The sequence below is a fragment of the Dermacentor albipictus genome, chromosome 10, assembly GCF_038994185.2.
Source record: "Dermacentor albipictus isolate Rhodes 1998 colony chromosome 10, USDA_Dalb.pri_finalv2, whole genome shotgun sequence".
Classification (NCBI taxonomy): domain Eukaryota; kingdom Metazoa; phylum Arthropoda; class Arachnida; order Ixodida; family Ixodidae; genus Dermacentor; species Dermacentor albipictus.
In genome coordinates, this window is record NC_091830.1 from 95,690,674 (window position 1) to 95,710,092 (window position 19,419).

Here is a 19,419-nt window from a genome sequence, read left to right on the forward strand (position 1 = left end):
TTTCAAACCTATTATTGATTGCATACATGAAGAAATTATCGCAAAGACTCTCCAACATAGAAGGGATCAATCATACGCTCTATGCTGATGACATCACAATCTGGTGCACCGGAGGAAGCGAGGGAGCTGTTGAATTAGGCTTACAGGAGGCTGTAGATCAAACAGAGATGTACCTGGAAAATACGGGGCTTAGATGCTCCCCGAGCAAGTCTGAGCTCCTCCTCTACAGGCCAGTCAGGAGAGGTCCCAAACCTAGAGGATGGAAACCGTTGTCTGAAATAAACATCAATATCCACACTAAAAGCGGCTGTACCATCTCCAGAGTGGACACCATTCGGCTCCTTGGCATGTTCATCGAATCCAATGGCAGTAATACCACGCTCAACAAGCTCACAGCCAAGACTGAGAACATGATGAGACTCATCAACAGAGTCTCGAATAGGCGTGGAGGCTTAAAGGAAGACAACCTCCTCCGGTTGTTCCACGCCTTCCTCATGAGTCATATAGTTTATGTGGCAGCCATGCACAACTGGTATAACTCCGAGAAGAAACGATTAAACACTCTCATCAGAAAAAGTATAAAAAAGTACTAGGCATTCCGTTACGGGCGAGCACGGACCTCCTTATGCAACTAGGAGTGCACAACACATTGGACGAGATAAACGAGGCCCAGGAGTGAGCCCAACTGGCCCGTCTATCCTGTACCCCGGCTGGAAAGAAGATCCTGGCAGTTCTTGGGATCAACCCTATCCTCATGGAAGAGCGGAAAAATGAAATATCAGAAAATCAAAGGAACAACATACGAGTTGCACCGTTTCCCGTAATGTTCATCCTCGACACCACGTAGGCAGACGCAGGGCAAGAGCCCTCGCCCTCCTCAAGCGTACCAAAGACGATCCTTACTCGGCATGTTTTGTCGACGCAGCCCAATATGGACACTCGTCTAACTTCGCCATTGCCCTAGTTGATCACAACGGACAGATAGCGAATGCAGCTTCCCTGAAGTGCTCAACACCAACCAGAGCGGAGCAGGTCGCAGCTGCTATAGCACTCCTAGACAACAGCAGATCACAAATCTTCACTGATTCGAGATCGGCGGTCAGGGCTTTCGCTTCAGGATCCATCGCTGAGGAGGCTCACAAGATTCTCAAGAACAAGATAATCTCTCCGCACACCATCACGTGGTTTCCGGCTCACCTCGACCCCCAGCTTCACTCGTTTTCCAATCTTAATGACATTGCCCACTCCCAAGCGCGCGCACTAACCCACCGCGCGGGAGCAATATTGAGCTCAGACTTTGGGGTTCTCGAGTTTCGGGACACCCTCACTACTTTCAGCGAAATTACTACGCACTATCACCTGGGTAGGAGGACTTATCCTCCCCCTCACTGCAAACTGGCTAGACCTCTGGCGTCCACTTTACGCATGCTTCAGACGCAGTGCTATCCGAACCTGGCCCTTTTCCACACGATCACTCCAGAGGCTTTCAGCTCTACTTGCCGCGACTGTGGGGCTGTGGCGACTACTTGCCGCGACACATGCTCTGGCGATGCCTCTCGTTACAGGGACCCAATCGCATCACAGAACAAGAATGGAGCTCTGCCATCCGGAGCTCAGAATATGCACGTCAAACTTGGGCTGTCCAGAGAGCCCACGATGCGGCGGTTAGGCTCGGCCTACCAGTCCCCACGTGGGAGCGGCCCGCAGCTCTGCCCTAGGGCAAAGCGTCTCAGGACCTTGCTATTAAAGTTCTTTGTCTGTCTGTCTGTCTGTCTACGTAAGGAAGCTATCGCATATCTTCCACTGTAGGTAGCATTTAATGTTTACTTTCATGATTAATTGGATATGGTAGTAGGTCTCTTTCGTATCATTGAACGGCAATTCACACTTCAAGGGGCGAACTAAGAGTCCGCATCTTTCTATTTGCTTTGATGTCGTGAACTAGAGGTAATCGGCTGGATGCTGGCTTCGCTCCATAAATTCTATGTTCACTGCTCCACCCAGGGTTTATGGAAGGCAAACAGACCGGTAAGTAATGAAATTATGGACGATGGCCTCGCTGTGGTGACCATAGACGTATCTCCATCTGTAAGTTGTACCCGTAAGTTCCCACACTTCGTCCTTTTCGATGGGGCCGGGAACTCGTGGTGAATGAAAATCATCAGCAGAATCTTACTCGTAGATTGCATAATCCTGCTCATGCATAGAACTTTTGTACAGCTTGTCTGCCCGCACCACTTTTGTGTCTATTTTTTTGGTAACCTTGGGACGATTTACAATCTACGGTTATTAATTTGCCATTCCTCGTTCTTGATCAAACATTTGAGAAGCCCCGTTTCACTGAGTGAATCTTTCTGTTCCTGACATTCTTTCGTTAGGAACCACCTCTCTTGGACGCCATTGTAAGAACGTTCCGTATACTGATTAGGATTTCGTGATAGTATCGAACCGGCTTCTCTACTAAATGCATACTGCGACATTCTATTTTGGTTTCACTTCGATTTTGCCTTACATAATTGTTTGCTTTTTAAACATGTATGAATCAATATCTATTTTTATTAAAGCTATGCCGATTTTCTGCAGTGGGTTTGTCTCATATTGAGAAGGCATTGAAAGCAATGAAATTTCATTCCAACCTTTGCTTATCAGAACATACTTCAGAATTAGGTTCGCATTTTCTACATTCTAAATCATTTGGCTGTTGTGCAGTGCCAGAATTAAATATCGAAGCAGATTTGACTCCAATGCCAGTGATATTTATAACACAAAGGAAAATATTCGCTGTGGTTTGCTCTCAGGTTAGCTTTTGATCACGGCCCTTGCCATGTGTAGCTGGTTCCATCAGGACATCCGGGGGGCGATACTAAAAAAGCAATATCCCTACGACGCCAAATTACAATAATGTGAGGGCATGTTATCGTTCCAAAGGATCTAAATTTCAGCAATACAAGAAAAAGTTGTGCAAGTTTACACATGTTCTCTCTAACACGGAATGTTTTATGCCAGGCTCCGCGACAAATCTCTCCTATGCATGTAGTCACGCTATCATCATTACACCTATCCGCGCAATGGCGATAATTTTCCATTTTAAAAGATGTGGTACAGCGCGAAGCAGGGAAAAGAGACGCCAGAAAATCGAGGAGAAGTGCTCGTTTTTCTTGCGTCCCTTGTCCGTGCTTCGCGCTGTACCACACATCCTAAAATGGAAAACCAACTAGCCGAAACCATCACACTTCTAAGGTAATTTGCCGCTTTGTGCCCACCTGATGGTCAGAAAAGTAGGCGTGGAAAGAATAGAAAGCTGCGCCCTAATTATTATGTAATTATTATATTTAGTGTAAATGACACGGCGGAGAGGCTAACGAAGTTAGCTTAGTTATCGAAGTTAGCTTAGTTAGCTTAGTAACGAAGTTAGCTTAGTTATCTTAGCTAACGAAGATAACCACAACGAAGTTCATCCATTCATCCTATGACCATATTTAAATACTATTTATTCTACCACTGCGTAATTCTGCAGAAAGGAATGTGCAGCAGCCTGGACATTCATAAGGCCAGAAAAGATGGTAGTAAATTTCTGGAGCATCTTCAGAAGATGGTCTCCGACAACCGTCTCATCTCGTTGGCACCACGGCCGCGCACACCGTTCTCACGCGACCGCTCACCTTTGAACATGTGTATGGGTGCTTGCATGTGGTTTCACTGGAGCTATAACTACGCAGTATCATTACATACGCACAGCACCTTCGCGTTGTATATACCTAGAATGACTGGTACCTTCCGGTGAGCTGTTCACCTAGCGCAGCAGCACACACCTCGCGTGCATGCTATGGCTTTCTTTGCTTCTGCATTCGAGCGAGACCGTGAATAATACAAGAATACTGTGCATATTTATATTCTTGTATTAGTTAATGTGGAACAAATCTGTCATTGCTTGTTAGAATACCTGTTTCAGCTTCGTGTTATGACCAATTCTTCCGAAGGGAGGGTAAACCAATTTTTATTTAGAAAAGAGTACCAACAAAAAATGGACGTTCTCTGACTTTTCCGCGTTCCTTGTTTGTTGGCGCTATGCTCTATGAGTTAAGAGAAATAAATTTTTCAATTGTAGAAAAGGCAGGGAGGTCAACCTGAACAGTAATATTTGTTTGTAGTGCCGTTAATGCACTGCAAATGTACAATTACTAAGCCAGTAAGGCATACCAACGATGGCAAACCTCAGTGACACATTTAGTACAAAGGCCTCCAGCGTTCGCAGTAGCTTGAGCGGAATCCTTGTGTCTCGTTAAATTGGCCATTGTTGAGAACGACCATGCTTGGCGAGTTCTTGGTGTATTGAGGCCATGTCTCGTTGTGGGGAAGTTCCGGAATCCTGTTGAGAAGACAAAATTTCATAAAATATTTTGCACAGAAGCATCAGTTGCCAAAAGAAAGGTAACTTTTGTGTTTTAGAAATAGCAAATTGGAAATATACATTACAAGAAACCGAATAAGTGCTTGACCTCAATGAACGCAATGACACAGGTACAGCAGCTAATATTAGGCCGGTTTTGTGACCTGGTGACATGACTTTTACTTTTTTTGGTTTTAACTCCAACAGCCAGGAATATACTGCTTGTGAATGTTTGTTTCAGCAAAGAAATAAAAGGTTAATGTCAGTGCTTAGTATAACATCACCCCCACGGTTTATTTATTAAGTAATAAATAATACCGTGCACCATTAGTATAACAAATGCAACCAGTAACGCTGCAGGTACGAGTCGAACCTTATTTGTGAAATACAATAGCCGTCGTGCACGAAAGCTTGAAGAGAGTGATAGCAAGATGTGTACAAAATGGGTGCAAATATCATAAAGGGAAATTATCAATCAAATATGCCTAAATATGTCCAGAAGCATTACCCAACATTACATTGAAGAATTAACTAGTATGACTTTATTATTAGGCAAGCGAAAGCGGCTTCAATGGATAATAACACGCTAACAGAAATGACACGGGCACGAAGCAGAACGATCAGTAAAAGCACTACAAAAGAACGTAAGCAGGGCGTGGGGAATTGGGCTTGTGAATACACATGGGGGCAGTATTTGTAAATTTTAGAAGGTATTTCACCCGGCTACTGCTACAGCATAGTGAAACTTATGGTACAAACGAAACGTACGGTAGAAGTCCATCAGCACGTTTATTCTACCACCACGCTGTCCTTGCAGATTAACTTTAAGTTCAGCTTTACCTGCCGCCCCCATTGTCTCATTCTTAAATCACTTCCTTAGCTGGGGCTCGTTAGCACAGCTCTTCGCAGTGATGTTTGAACTGTCTCAAGTCGATTACGGCGGCATTGACTTCTGTACTCCAAGGCCATTGAGAGTCTGAATAATTAACCGTCTTTTAGTACCTTTCTGCTTCTGCACACTTATACGAATCAATTTAGAGAAATGCAGGTCTATGCCATTTTCATGTCTTCTCTAGCGTTTCTTGGGCGTAAGAGTTAAATATATGCAAATCATAGATGGAATAAATGGAAAAATAGATGAATAAATGGTAACCATAGAGCAGTAACGGTAAGCCGCGCAGTCCTACTCTTCCCGTAACTATTGGTAGTGACAAATCTGTAATTGCCGCGGTGCGACTGGAACTTCGTTAAAAATCTGAGCTTCCAGTTCAAGAGGCAGTTTATAAATTAAATACACTTCCCACTACTTGTGTTATTCGAAAGCAAAAAGTAACATTGCAACCCTTGAGAATGATGGTCGGCACATTTTGAATGAGGTTTGTCAACTCCCGTTTACACAACCTAAGCAAAGAACTCTGATTTCCTGAGCACATGGAGAGTGAAAATTATGTTATCATTTCTGTGTTCGTAGAGAATTAGCTTTTGGGCACCTTGATTTCGTTATTGCCCGTGACCATTTGGCTCCGTGCGTTTTAATCGTTTTTTGTGATTGTATATAAACGAAGCGAGGTGTATCGATGTTTAGCACAAAATGCCTTGGACGATATTCCTCAGGTACTTGTTGTTTTTTTCATTGTTGTGACAGTGGTGTAGTGTTCTCTAATATGTTTCTAGATTATTTTGTCAATAAAGTCAATAAATCACGAAACTGCCAATTATTACGACTCTTTCTTCATGAAATCTGATTCCCTTTTATCCGGATAAGCCATACGGTAATTTATACAGGACCACTCACATTTGAACTTTCAAAACATCAGCACAGCATTGAAAGCATATGTTAAACATAACGTGTTTGAATGGGCCACAGCCGTTATTCACGACAGGTGGCCATACAAATTCCATAAGTTTCGCGCATTCCGTTGCTCAAAGTAGATGTACGTGTAGTTTTCTGTGTTCAGGGATAGGACAACAGTGAGAATCGGCGCGTTACAATATTTAATGCTATTTAAACTGATATACCCCTCTCGTGGATTCGTATGATCATTTTATTTATTATTTATTTGAAGAATCCCTGCACCGCTTTGAAGGCACTATCGCAGGAGACACAAATAGGAAAAAGATGTATTACATTGTTCACAGAAATAAGTAAAGAATACATAAAGCAAAGTAACATCAACGTGGGAACATAAAAAAAGTTAACGTCTTCAAGCCTAACAGAAAAGTAAAACAAAGTTAAGACTGTAATGAATTCTCACAAACATAGGCTGGAATAAATATCGTGATTATAAGATACTGAACACATTCTTCTGGTAACAAATTCCAGTCTGTCGCAGTTTCTGCAAAAAAGGATTTGACTGAACGGTGCGTATTACAGCTGTATCCAAGCGCCTTCTTTTAGTGGTCTAGTCAAATCGATACAGAAGTGGCCTCCTACAGGTAGGTGCAGCTAGCAGTGACTATTTGAGTATAGAAGGTACGGTGGAAGAATTTCAGTCTTATTTTTTTTCTGCTGATTATGATTTCCCAGCCAAGCAATACTTTTATTTCAGTGATACTCTAAAGGGTTTCGATTATTGGAGACGAAGCATGGAGCCTGATTTTAAAGTTTTTCTGTTACTTGTATCAAATTCTCCTGATATTGTTCCGAAATCATAGAGGCAAAATTGAGGATAGATCTGACGTGCAAAAAGTGTTTCCTTGATATATCTGGACGTGATTTGAAATTTGCACGAATAAAAAGCAACTTTTCACTTGCCTTAGATACAGACTGCTGAATGCTGAATGACTGCTGAATTACTGATAAAGACTGCGTTACACTTAAACTTCAGCGTGAAGTAAACACCAAGGTACCTGCACTCTAAGACGCTTTTTATTTCTGTGTTTTCATCTTTGTACTGTGTTTGATAATCGATTTTTTTATCGAAAGAACGGACGTTATTACATTCATTATTATTCAGGCTCATTTGCGAGCATAGGCACAATTTACATTTTATCAATGTCACTCTGCAAGATTGTTACATCTGATGGTGATTTTATTTCTCTGTAAAGACAACAGTCAAATAATTTCAAATGGGACCGTACGTAATCTACAATGTCATTATTATATATGAGAAATAAGAGTGGCCCCAGATCAATTCCCTGGGGCACTAATGAATGTACGGTTAGCTGTGAGAAACTGCACCCATTCATAAGCACGCACTGTTTAAAAGCCATTTAGATAATTAGAAATCCAGTTACAGTTTTATTGTGTCTATTCAAAGACGTTAACTTAATAATCAGCGAGTGATGAGATACTGTGCCAAACGCTTTTTTTTCAAGTCAAGGAATGTGCGTCTACCACTTTGTTCTTATCAACACACTAAGAAAAAAAAGAGTATCCCTTACTCTTTTCGAAGAGTCTGGACTCGTCACGTATACGACTCACTTTGTGGGAGACACCCGAACTCTCTTTTGGCAGAGAGTCCCGAGACTATCTGTGCTCAATACAAGGTGTTCGCGTGACTCTGCACACAATAGTCATGCATACTCTGTTGTAATAGTCGCCTATACCCTCTCAAAAGGGTTACAAGACTAGTGCTGAGGGAGCCCGTTAACAATTCTAAATGAGTCGAACGACTCAAGATAAAGTGTCTCGTGAACACTGCAAGAATGATTCAGGGAACTATTCTAGACGAGTCTGATGACTCCACCATGTGTGCCAAGTTACCCTTAGTCCGTGGTGCCGGCCTCTTGCAAATGCTAGCGGCAAATGCGGCCTCTTGCAAGTCGTTTCACTCTTGGATGGCAGTGTCGAGCCGCTTTTCAAAATGTGTCAACAACTCTTGCTGTAAGTACACACGACTACGGCTAGTTCTCAAGAAGACTACTATGAAAAGACAACATAGGATAACAAAGAATCCACAGTAAACTTGACAAAAAGCACATGACAGGTTAGCAAGAAAAAGTTAATATTTCATCAATCTTTGTTACTGTCTTCTGGAAAATTCAAATGTATAAGTCAGCACAGAATCACTATGAAAGCAAGACAGTTCTCTTTACCATTAAACTGGAATCAATAGCCAACTAAGCAAAACAGTCTTAAATAAATATCCAATATGTAGCCTGCAGCTGCATATGCATGACACTGCAATGCCACTCAGAACCATAATGAGACCCCAAAATATTATGTAACTCATGTAGAAGGTTAATTCACCACCGCACAAGTCTCTTATAATATGTCAAAATATTCATAAGTTCAACCTATTTCCCTGTTCTAAAAGACTTAACTTACGACTTAACATTCTAAGCAAGTAAGCTACACATAACAAATAAGAGAGGCTGCACTTATGTACAAAGGAGACCGATATAATGAAGTGCAATAAAAACAATATTCCAACTTAGATTACATTATCTATGCATTATGCTATGCTTGCTGAAAACAACTGGTTGGCAATTGATAATCCAGTCTAATAGTAAAAACAGCTGTCTTACCTTATGGTACTCTTGTTGGCACTTTTTCCCACACAATTTGTGCATGTTAGCGTCATGAAAATTGATCTGAAAAACACCACATTAAAAAGTTGTGCATCAATTTTATTCTGTCATACAACATGCAACAGTGTATAAAAACCTCATAACTGACAAAATTACAAAAATAAATACAGCAACACTTACACTGATAATTTATTTATGTTGAGAAGCATACTTTTGCAAGACTAAGTAAAATAGCTGACACAGACAATTTCACAGGTAGAAATAACCGCTAATACAAAACTTTCCATAATCCAAACACGTTGACAAAATAAGTAGCACAGGCAGCTGTATTTTGTTACGGCAAAGATAGCGCATGAATGACGAGTACAAGAGGGGAAGCAGAACACAAACAAACTATACCCAGCTGCATGCACGCAGCTGTAACAATACACATAGTGCACAAAGATCCAAAAGAAACAAAGAGGAAGATGGGAGGAAGGCTTCTTTTCCTCATCACAAGTCATCCTGTAAGAGCACATTATGCACTGGCTGTAATCTATCCTCAGGACATACATGAATAAGTTACTTTAGGTGCCACATTTATAAATCACTCATACAATGTTCTTGTGATTTTCCTTATTCCAATCTTTAGCTTAGCAAGCATGACTGAGTTACGTAAAGCCTCCCTACGGCTTGGCACATATACACAAAGAAGTGTTTCTATAAACACTGGAGGTCACGGACGGATGACAGACACATACCTCTTTTAATTCTTTTGTCTTTGTCATTATGATTACCTACCACAGTAGTCTTTTGTAGAGTGAAACACATCCAAATAACACACTGTGGGCAACCAAGTGTGAATACCTGTTCTCGACTTCTGCCTTTCTCTGGTGTCCCGCTAAGGTAACAATGGCGCAAAGGATTGTCTTCCCAATGTATGCATTCCCATACAACAGGAGCAGATGATAAACCACATTAATGGGGCGTGAAATAAAGCATCTGTGCCTGACTTCCCACTGCCGCTCCAATCTGGAGTGATCTTTTTTTTTGCTTTGTATACACTAGTACAGGTGCTACGTAGTCCCCTTGGAACCCAAAGCAATTCTCACACCACAGCAGGATGTCAATTTTTTTTTTAAATTCTAAGCAGAACTCTCGTTATGGGGGACAATTGCGAACTTATATTTTTGCTTTGTATCTTAATTATGTTGTTGACCTTTAAATTTAGCCACTTTACTACTTTTCTGCAGACAGGCTATTGCACCAATGCTAGGTTTTGAAAACACCAGAGCAGGGTAGAAAGCAAGAAGAGATATTTATATTTTGGGTGCCCTCTCTGCATTACATGGATATGTTTCAATGAACGATAAGACTACTTGGTGGATAAACATATAAAAGATAAGAGAATTAAGCTCAAAGCCTAACAAATTAGTAACAGGGAATTTCATATGCAAATTAAATTTCCTGATTCCCAGTGATGAAAGTTTTGAGAATATGTGCGAAGGCAACCAAGTGATTCATTCTCACAAAGAAAACAAAATAAAAACAAGCAAGATTACAAGAACTTCGAACTTGCAACCTAAAGTAAGACACCTGACATGACTGATTTATGTATTTACTGAGCATAAATTACAGCTAGCGCATAATCTGCTTGAACAAGATGACAAACAATGAGTTACTGTTGCTTTCTCTCTGGGGCATTTGGCTCTTCTGAACACATGCACATTGTATGGCACAGCTGCGTGGATGTAGCTGGGCATAGTTATGAGTCAGCATCACTCTGTTATTATGGTCCTTCACTATTATCGTTGTAATTTATATTTGGCAAGTAGCCTAACTATCGGGTTGATCAGCTGTATTTTAAACAAAACATACTGACAGATTTCCGTTTCTAGCTTACATAAGGAGGCGGATACATCCTTTCAGATTTCAAGAAACAGCTGTGCAACAGAAAGTCTACGATGACCAGTACCTTTATTATTAAGTGCCATGTACTAGATCTTTCTGCAATGAATACCTCTATTACCAAAAATTGTAGTCTGAAAAACTAATTGGAAAATATTTACAAAAGTGACAGATACTAGAACTGAATTACAATTGCAAATGTTTTCGTAAACAAGATCACAATTGAAGTTTTATTAATTTCAGCAAAATGGCTGACCTCCTATTATTGAGGCTAGTCAGTGCTGAAGGTATTGTTAGTTTGTAGGAGTCCTCAGACTGACAGCTCTGAAATATTTATCGCCATACTTGGTGGAACATGCTTTGCTGTTGCAGATATTACTTAGCCACAAAACATTTTGTAAGCTTTATGGGACAATTCTGTGTGGAAGATAAACCTTTCTGATCATGTCTTTTTGGGTTGTGTATCTCGGAACTGGTGCTAGTCTGAGTTCTTACAAAGTAGACGTTATTGAGTACGGTAATTATAATGCCTGCCAGTGCTATAAATTTCTGTTAGCGAAAATTGTCGCATTGTCATGAAGCAGTTATGTTCAATTTTTAGCGGCAGTCACTGCTGAAACACTCAGTACAAAGCACAAAACAAAGATATGGAGTCAAAATGTAAATGTCGAACAAAGTTATAGTCAATTCTTCATTTCACAGAACTGTCTTTTTTTCTGTTAGTTTGCCAATACCAATTGCACATACACAAACATTTGAGTATTGCACTTCTGGTAAATGCAGGAAATTTCAGTGTTTAACAGAAGCCCTTGGGAAGACAGCGCAGAGTCGCTTCAACAAAAAGACTTGCGTTCAATTTGCGTTTCTAGGTTGTAGGTCACTATAGCAAGGGGCATGTTTTGCTGATTGAATATTACTCGAAACAGTCTTATTATTCCTGCTAGAGGCTTGAAAAGAGAGCAAATTGTAGAGTTCTTCATGCAGATGTCATATATGTCATTAGTATTTCTTTAGCTGCTTCTTGAGTTATGTCCTACACAATGGGGAAATACACTGATCTTTGCGGGCACTTTCTTGTGTAAATTTTCACAAAAAGCAGTGTGCTGTAGCTACCTCAGCTCTTTGTAGACTGCAAAGTGCCGATATCTATTCAAAGAGCATGTAAAGTTACTAGAAGTATGCAAAATTGGTAGGCAGGCAGAGAGGCCTGCCTACTAATCTTGCATACTTCTCATGCTATTGTGAAAAAAAAAACGATTGAGTATACTTCAAAAACATTTTCTCACAATAGCATGAGAATAACCTTATGCACTTATAGTTGTCCTATACTTCGAAATTTGGCATACGGACTCTTCAAGATATGCAGAATGCTGATATCTAATTGAATTTGCAATCTGTAAAATTATTTAATGTGGCCTAATATATTTTTGCATAGTTCCAGTAATTGTACAAGCCGTTTGGATAGGTATCACCACTTTGCAGTATACGAGTAGCTAAATAAGATACAGCATGAAGCTATTTCTGAAAATTTTATACACAGGAAAGTGCCCACAAAAGTATTTTGCCACTGTGTAGGACATAACTGAAAAACAGCAGCTACACAAAAATAAATGACAATTCAAATCTAATAAAACACTTTATGAATGACAGTATATTCAAATCTCTAGTACAAATATATAAAAGAGTTGTTTCGAAGAGTTAATAAGGGGGTGTCAGTGTATTCTACCAAAGTGTTAGAAAATGCCTTCAGGCATACCATGGGGAGCTTTATAAATAGCACACGCACGCATCTGCCTAAAAAGCCCCATGCCCTGCTTGAATTCATTAGTCATTTTTGCATTCTGTTGTATGTCACCATTTGCATCCCTTAACATAGAGTGCACGAAACCAAAACCAGCCTATTACCGTATTTACTCGCATAGAGATTGCACTCGCGTAATGATCGCACTCCTAAATTTTGTCGTCAAAATTCGATTTTTAAAATTTCCCATGTAACGATTTCACCCCGAACTTGCCGCAGCGATGTGTCATGTGCCAAATCTAGCTAATAATGATCGCGCTTACCATCTGTCAACTGCTATGCGAACGACTCCAAGTCAAACCAAGCAGACTGCATGCAAAAAACTTTCTTAAGCAGATGCCCCATTTCATTCCTTTCATCACTTTCTGCATTTCTACGACAAAAAAAGCTACAACCAAACTTTCCTTTATTATGTGTAGGCTTTATAATGGTTGTGGTCAACAAAAACAACAAAAAAGGCTCTTTCGATTCTGCTCATGTGCACTTGTGGGCACGCAACAAATCGCGAGCGGCAATGATAGCAGCCACGTTTACACTGATATGTTAGAAGTGTACCCTATTCATTCGCCGACGTTTGTAACGCAGCTAAGATATTCGCCCACCCTTAGCGGAAACGTGCCACATTAGGATAGTGGTGAAGACAAATGCCGCAGTTTCCGCAGCATGCCCACCATGTGTTCCTATGTCACTGGCAGAGCTAAGCGCGCCCATCTCTGTCCCCTCAAAGTGGGCATGGCTATGTTATTGCCGCAAACTCGCCGATGTTATTCATTACTAATATGGAAGAAACTGTTTGAATGCACTGTAATGTACTGACGAGAAGAAAAACGCAATCAGCGCGTTCGGCTTGCTCTGCCGGCCACCGTTTTTTTTCGTGTCCTGCACTACATACAGCAGCAGCCGCCTATTTGTTGACCTGTTGTCATCCCGTAGTAAATGCCAGATAATATATTTTTTTCTTTTTGCGGGAAATTTAACCGGCGTAATGATCGCACCCCTGAATTTGAGTCAATTTTTTTTACAAAAAAGTGCGATCATTATGCGAGTAAATAGGGTAACACACTGAATTTTTAGCCTGTAAAGGGGTTGTATACAAATGGGGGCAGCCAACTCTAGTGTGACAATAAACAAATACTTGTTTTCACAATATTGAAACCAGTGATAAAATATATCCTCACAAATTTGGAAATGAATAACCAAAGAACCTTGCTGATTGTCTTATTGGTGTCCTAAACAAGATCTTTTGAGGTTTATAATTCCTAGTTTAATTCACTTTCTCTCGTAAATGGGCTCTGACCTAGACTACTCAGTGTAGGAGACTAACCCAGACCTGGAAGCCAATATTTAAATCTGAAATAAAGACATTCACCCCACGAACACGTCACTGCTATGTCATCAGAAGCGTGCATCCATGGACATATAGTCTGTAAAATAATTTTTACATGATCTGTACTGTTACTCTTGTACTAATAAATTAGGAAATGCACTTGCTATTTAAAGCACTGCTGTAAACCTTTGTGTTTGAGAAATGCAATACTCAAAAGTGTAACACAACCAATGTGTGCATGAAACCTACGATGCCTTTGACATTCGTCAGTGTGGCAAATAGGCACTGAGAAATGCCAAGGGCATCATAGCTTTCTTGTTTGAAACCTTGTATGCGAGTACATTACTGGTATCTTTGCAGTGAAAGGAAGTCGCATTATTATCAGACTTATGAGGGGAACTCATGTTTCTCTAGTTTAATATTTTCTTTTTTGTGCTCCTATATTCTTGACTTTTCCAAGAATAATGGGTGTTTGAAATAAGTACTCTATATTGCTCTTAAATTTTTCCTGCACAAGAGCCCACGTTAGGTTACATTTCTTGAACCCTTTGCAGTGCTGTAGATTATCAAAAGAAAGAAAAAAAATGCTGTAAGTTTGCATTTTAGCCTTCTGTATAACAAGTATGAACCTATCAATTACATAAACAAGTATGAAACAACTACGAAAAACTGGGCATAAAGACACACATTATAATACCAGGAATCGATGGTGAGAATTCTAATAGAAAGGAACCATAAAAACTCGGCACTAAAGACACATATTAATTATAATAACACAAGTATTTGCTAAGAATTTCAAGAGACAAATAGAATGTCTCTTCAAATCACTCCACCCCAACATTCATCCCTGGTTCGATGAGTGACCACAGTTGGTGATGCTGTTTGGATAAGTTGCGGCTGAGGTGCAGCTGTGAAATAGGTGGAACATGTAGAGGGGCCACCAAAGGTTGCATGCTGGTTGCACAGCAGGTTGCCTTGATCTCCAGACTCACTCGACACTCATGCGTTGAGCCTGGTTATAAGCCATTTGCAAAAAGGCCTTGCCCGAGTGTGTGGTACGGCTTTGGTAAAATTTCGAGGCAACCTGAAAAACATAGATCGATATCTATAAGCACCACAATATTCTTCACCATAGGGCAAACCTGAAGTTTACCATCGACACATAGCAGATAATGAAAACAGACACAAGCCACCAGACTTCAGGTATAAAAATGTGCAAAAGTGTAAATGAGTGTGAAGAGCTGCTTATAGGATGGAATGTTTCATTTTGTCTTTTGTAGATCAATAATAGTATCTTAACATAAAGTCAAGTTTACTTTGCCCTCCCTAAAAAAACTTAAAATTATGGGGTTTTACTTGCTAAAACCACTTTCTGATCTTGAGGCACGCCGTAGTGGAGGACTCCGGAAAGTTCGACCGCCTGGGGTTCTTTAATGTGCACCTAAATCTAAGTACACGGGTGTTTTCGCATTTCAACCCTATCGAAATGCGGCCGCCGTGGCCGGGGTTCGATCACACGACCTCGTGCTCAGCAGCCCAACACAGCCACTGAGCAACCACGGAGGGCATGGCCCTCCCTATTTGTGTAAGTAGGCTATTCCATGCGAGCTGTACCAACCTGGCACACGACCACTTGAAATTTTTTTTTGAAAAACTGGAGGCCCTTCAATATAGCGCAAATGTTAATTTCAAGAAATACTTAACTTAAAAAGTTTTTTTACTGGCGCAAGCACTAAGTGAGATTTTGTGTAATGCACCAATCTATGCATCATAAAAGGCATAGCAGAAAAATTGGTTCCTTCAATAAGGGGGCCAAATTTTTCAGGACAATAAAGAGAGGCCTTACACCAAAAATTGAACTGCTTATTAGCCACTGCTCAGTTTATTATGGGTCATTAAAAATGGACAAAATGGCCTATTAACTTTATTTTCATGAATCTGGCTTACAGCAAAAGCTGCAAATTTATGTAATCCACATATTTAGGAGTTGTGCTGCATGCAAAAACTGGTTTCAGGAACATAATTTATGCAGCAGTGCACAGAGATGAGGATGAACAAGCAAAAAAAGTCAGTTTTGGTGTGTTTATCGGCATACTTACTACTGAGGCAGTCCTAGTAAATTTATGCCCACTACCATGTATGAGTGTACACTGTATTGTTTTTAGATTGCTAAAGCTTTATCAGAGCAGTTTTTTGTTAAGCAAGAAAAAAAATTGTACAAGTGGTCTCCTACTGGTTTCAAAATTTGCAGCGCATTTCGTGTAATCCACATAGCCTTTTGGCGGCTAAGGCAAACTACGTGGACTTGAGCATCCCTGCACAGATAGCAGGGAGTCTAAACTGCTTTGAAGTTAACTCTTTCATTGCTGAGTGGCTACAAGCCACTTCACTCAAAAAGTTGCCACTTAATCACATGTATTTACCTTAATCTTTCTGTCGGCTTCCAGCCTGCTTGGCATCATCACGAAGGCTGTCAACTCCCTAGTGGACGTAGTCAGGACACGGTGGTGGCAGGACGCAGTGGCAGGAGCCGCCAAAGGCTTCGAACTCTCTAGTGGACGTAGTCAGGACACAGTGGTGGTAGGATGCAAGGGCGGGAGCCACCAGAGTGTACCTGCAGCAAATTTGCACAAATGCTCTTAGTCCTAACATGTCACAATTTACAAGAAAAATTCAGCTGTCTGTGTAACATGGATACCAATACAAATAAATGTAAACAGTTAGGTCCTACAACACAACTAGAACATCGACAAAGAAGAAATGGTACTCATGCTTATGAAAATCCAAGCAATGAAAAAAAAAGAATGTGCATCCGATTTGTGCATGGAAGCTCAGTGGAAACCCGAGCTCATACCATCAAATGATCTGCTAGTCAACTGCAAGCCTCTTAAAATGTCATTGTATATTTTTACACGCACTATGTTAAGCTGCATTAAAACAAGTTCAGCATCTCTAAATATAAGTAATCACGAAGCAATTCAATTAATGAATTCCAGTGGTCGATAATGCAACAAAGTGCATGCTCTGATGAAGCTGGCCAAACTGGGTAGTGACAAATAACAATGTGGTTCTCTACATCTTGTTTTTCTGGCTTTCACTGTAGCATTAAAATACACAAGAAATTTCACATTCCTGACATTTAACCCTGCTAATTTTTATTCCATAATGCATAATACTTCAGCAAGAGCAATAATGCTGTCTTTTAATCATAAATAGTGATAGAACAAGAAATTTTACTGGAGCTAATGTTTTGACAAGAAAACTTATCTCCTTCTCTTTGTCGAAACATTGGCTCCAGCGATGCTCCTTGTTCTACGCCTCTTCATCATTTCAAGTCTCTGTCTTCCTGTGCACCTCTGTACTTTCAATGTTGTATCAATGAAATTGTAATAACGGAGAATTAGTAAATGTAGCTGATGAAGAACTTGGGCTTGTTGGTAGACAATGACAGAGTAACTGCTCAACATAGAGATACGGACAAACGAGGCTTATGTGTGCGTCTCCTCCAGCCATGTTTCTCCTTTGGACGATTACTCTATCTCGATGTAAAAGCATTTCCCTTTGCACAATAATGCTGAAATGAATAAAGGCCAGGAAAGTGGACACAAAAATTACAACAAATAGCATATGCTAATGAGATATGCGAAAGTGCCTGCTATGATCTGTCTCACTCATAACGTGCTGGATAAGATGGCATCTTCTGGATGTTGGCATTTCTTGAATACCTAAAATAAAGTACATTTCAAAATTACAAAAATACACAGAACAGCAGTAGCAGAGGAGATAACACATTGTTTAGTAAAAGAAAGTAAACTAATCTCTGATGCAGTGCAGACGAAATTTCCTTTATTAAATTAGCAGAATAATACACCACACTTCATTTCATTCAATGCTGTGAGCGTTTCTTGGTACAAGAAAGAAAAGTATTTCTGCATGAAAACAGTAAAATAATCATAGCCTTCTACTTTTACAAAATACACGACAGTGACTAAGCCAACTATAGCAGTATATACTTAAAATTGTTATATGCACATTACAATAGCCAAGACAGCATAAACTTGGGCTTATATGCAGATCACCAGGAGGTACCACTTTGCAATCAATTCATTTCTGCTTGCCAAATATCTGCACTAACATAAGACTACAAATAAAAAGACCCTCTTTTTCATAAAACACCGGACTCAAAATAAAAAATCCAGTAGGAATACCACAACTTCTGTGCATAACACAGCCAGGTTTTGTACGCCTAGTAGGATTTACTATATAAAGGTTGCAGCAAATTCATGCTTTTAAATATTTACCACCATGAAAATAAAGATTACATAAAAAATAATAACATTATACATCGGCTTAGATTGTCAGCTAACGTGTTTTGTGTTTTCTACTTACAGCCAAATGCACATAAATTTTTTTCTGTTTCAGCGCTTTTAAAGCGCTGTGTCTGTTCGCTTGTGCATGCAGCCGCTTTACCGCTCTTAAGATATCTGTGCTGCCACATCGCCTGACACTGCCATACAGCGTTGTAGCGCTTTTATTATTCGCGGTAATATACCTAAAGCGCTAGTAAATCTTCGGAATACACAAGCTGTCTTTTCGACTACCTGTCTTCGCCAGCGAAACTCACACTGGTGCTAGTATTGTACTACACTTCAAGTTACGCAGTACTTGATATTATACGGATTTTTCGATGCGACAGGCCACTCGTCACCGGAGTCGTTAAGAACGGTGTTTCTCCTGGCAGTACAGCTTTGCAATAATTTCAGTTGCTCTCCTGAGGCTTCCATCTGCCAGTAGTATTTTCGCATACATACGCGCACGCATGCCCAAGAAACGTCTGTGAACTGCCAAGAGAAACGTGGCGCAAAATGTAGCCACACCGGAAGGGCCGAGTCCCCGCCGTTTGTAAACTCGGAACAAAAGCTGATATGCTTACCTGAGACGTTAAGAGAAATATGGCACAGGTCACAGGTCCCCGCTGGTAGTGGTTCGTATGCATCTGGTCGTCTCTGTCCGTTGAAATCTCCCATATCACAATGAAAGATGCAGTGCAAACCGAAAGACGAAGTCGGCGATACGCTGCTGCTGGCGGCGGTCCCCTCGTCGAAATCACACAGCACGGACAGAAGCTCCCAACGTAACTTGCCGAAACGCTTGGTTGCAGTCGCCCCTAACGCAGTGATTTCAGAACCACTCAACGACAACGCACTCGCGCGTGATACAGCGCAACTTTAAAATGGCGTCATGCTATTGACGGCTTCGGCTTTGGATCATTTTGTATCTGCACAACTGAGCAAAACAGTTGCGCTAGTTTCGGTTTTGTTTCCTCGCGTTGAAATAAAAACTGTTTTGCTCACTGATAATTTTACGTCACTTAAGTAATGTTCACGAATGAAACAGCCATGAATTTAACACGCGTGTTGAAATGCCCGCTACGTTCACTTGGCAGAAGCAAAATTTGCCCGTCCGAGCGTGGTTACGTTTGAAATATCTATCGGGGGGCCGTCGGAGCATGCTCGAAGTGTGAAGACGCGGCGTAATTGT

At 40.6% G+C, this 19,419-nt stretch overlaps 2 protein-coding genes across 3 annotated transcripts in view; both read right to left on the minus strand.

Moving 5' to 3' along the window:
* The window catches only part of LOC135921417 (acetylcholinesterase-like), a 104,723-nt gene that overhangs the window by 23,247 nt on the left and 62,057 nt on the right, over positions 1 to 19,419 (minus strand). The gene's annotated exons all lie outside the window — the stretch shown is intronic.
* The window catches only part of LOC135921416 (acetylcholinesterase-like), a 38,692-nt gene continuing 23,315 nt past the window's right edge, over positions 4,043 to 19,419 (minus strand). For both annotated transcript variants that reach the window (XM_065455771.2, XM_065455770.1), the window contains exon 4: positions 4,043 to 4,369. In XM_065455771.2, coding sequence (XP_065311843.1) covers positions 4,228 to 4,369 — 142 coding nt within the window. In that variant the 3' untranslated portion in view covers positions 4,043 to 4,227. The remainder of the gene's footprint in view (positions 4,370 to 19,419) is intronic.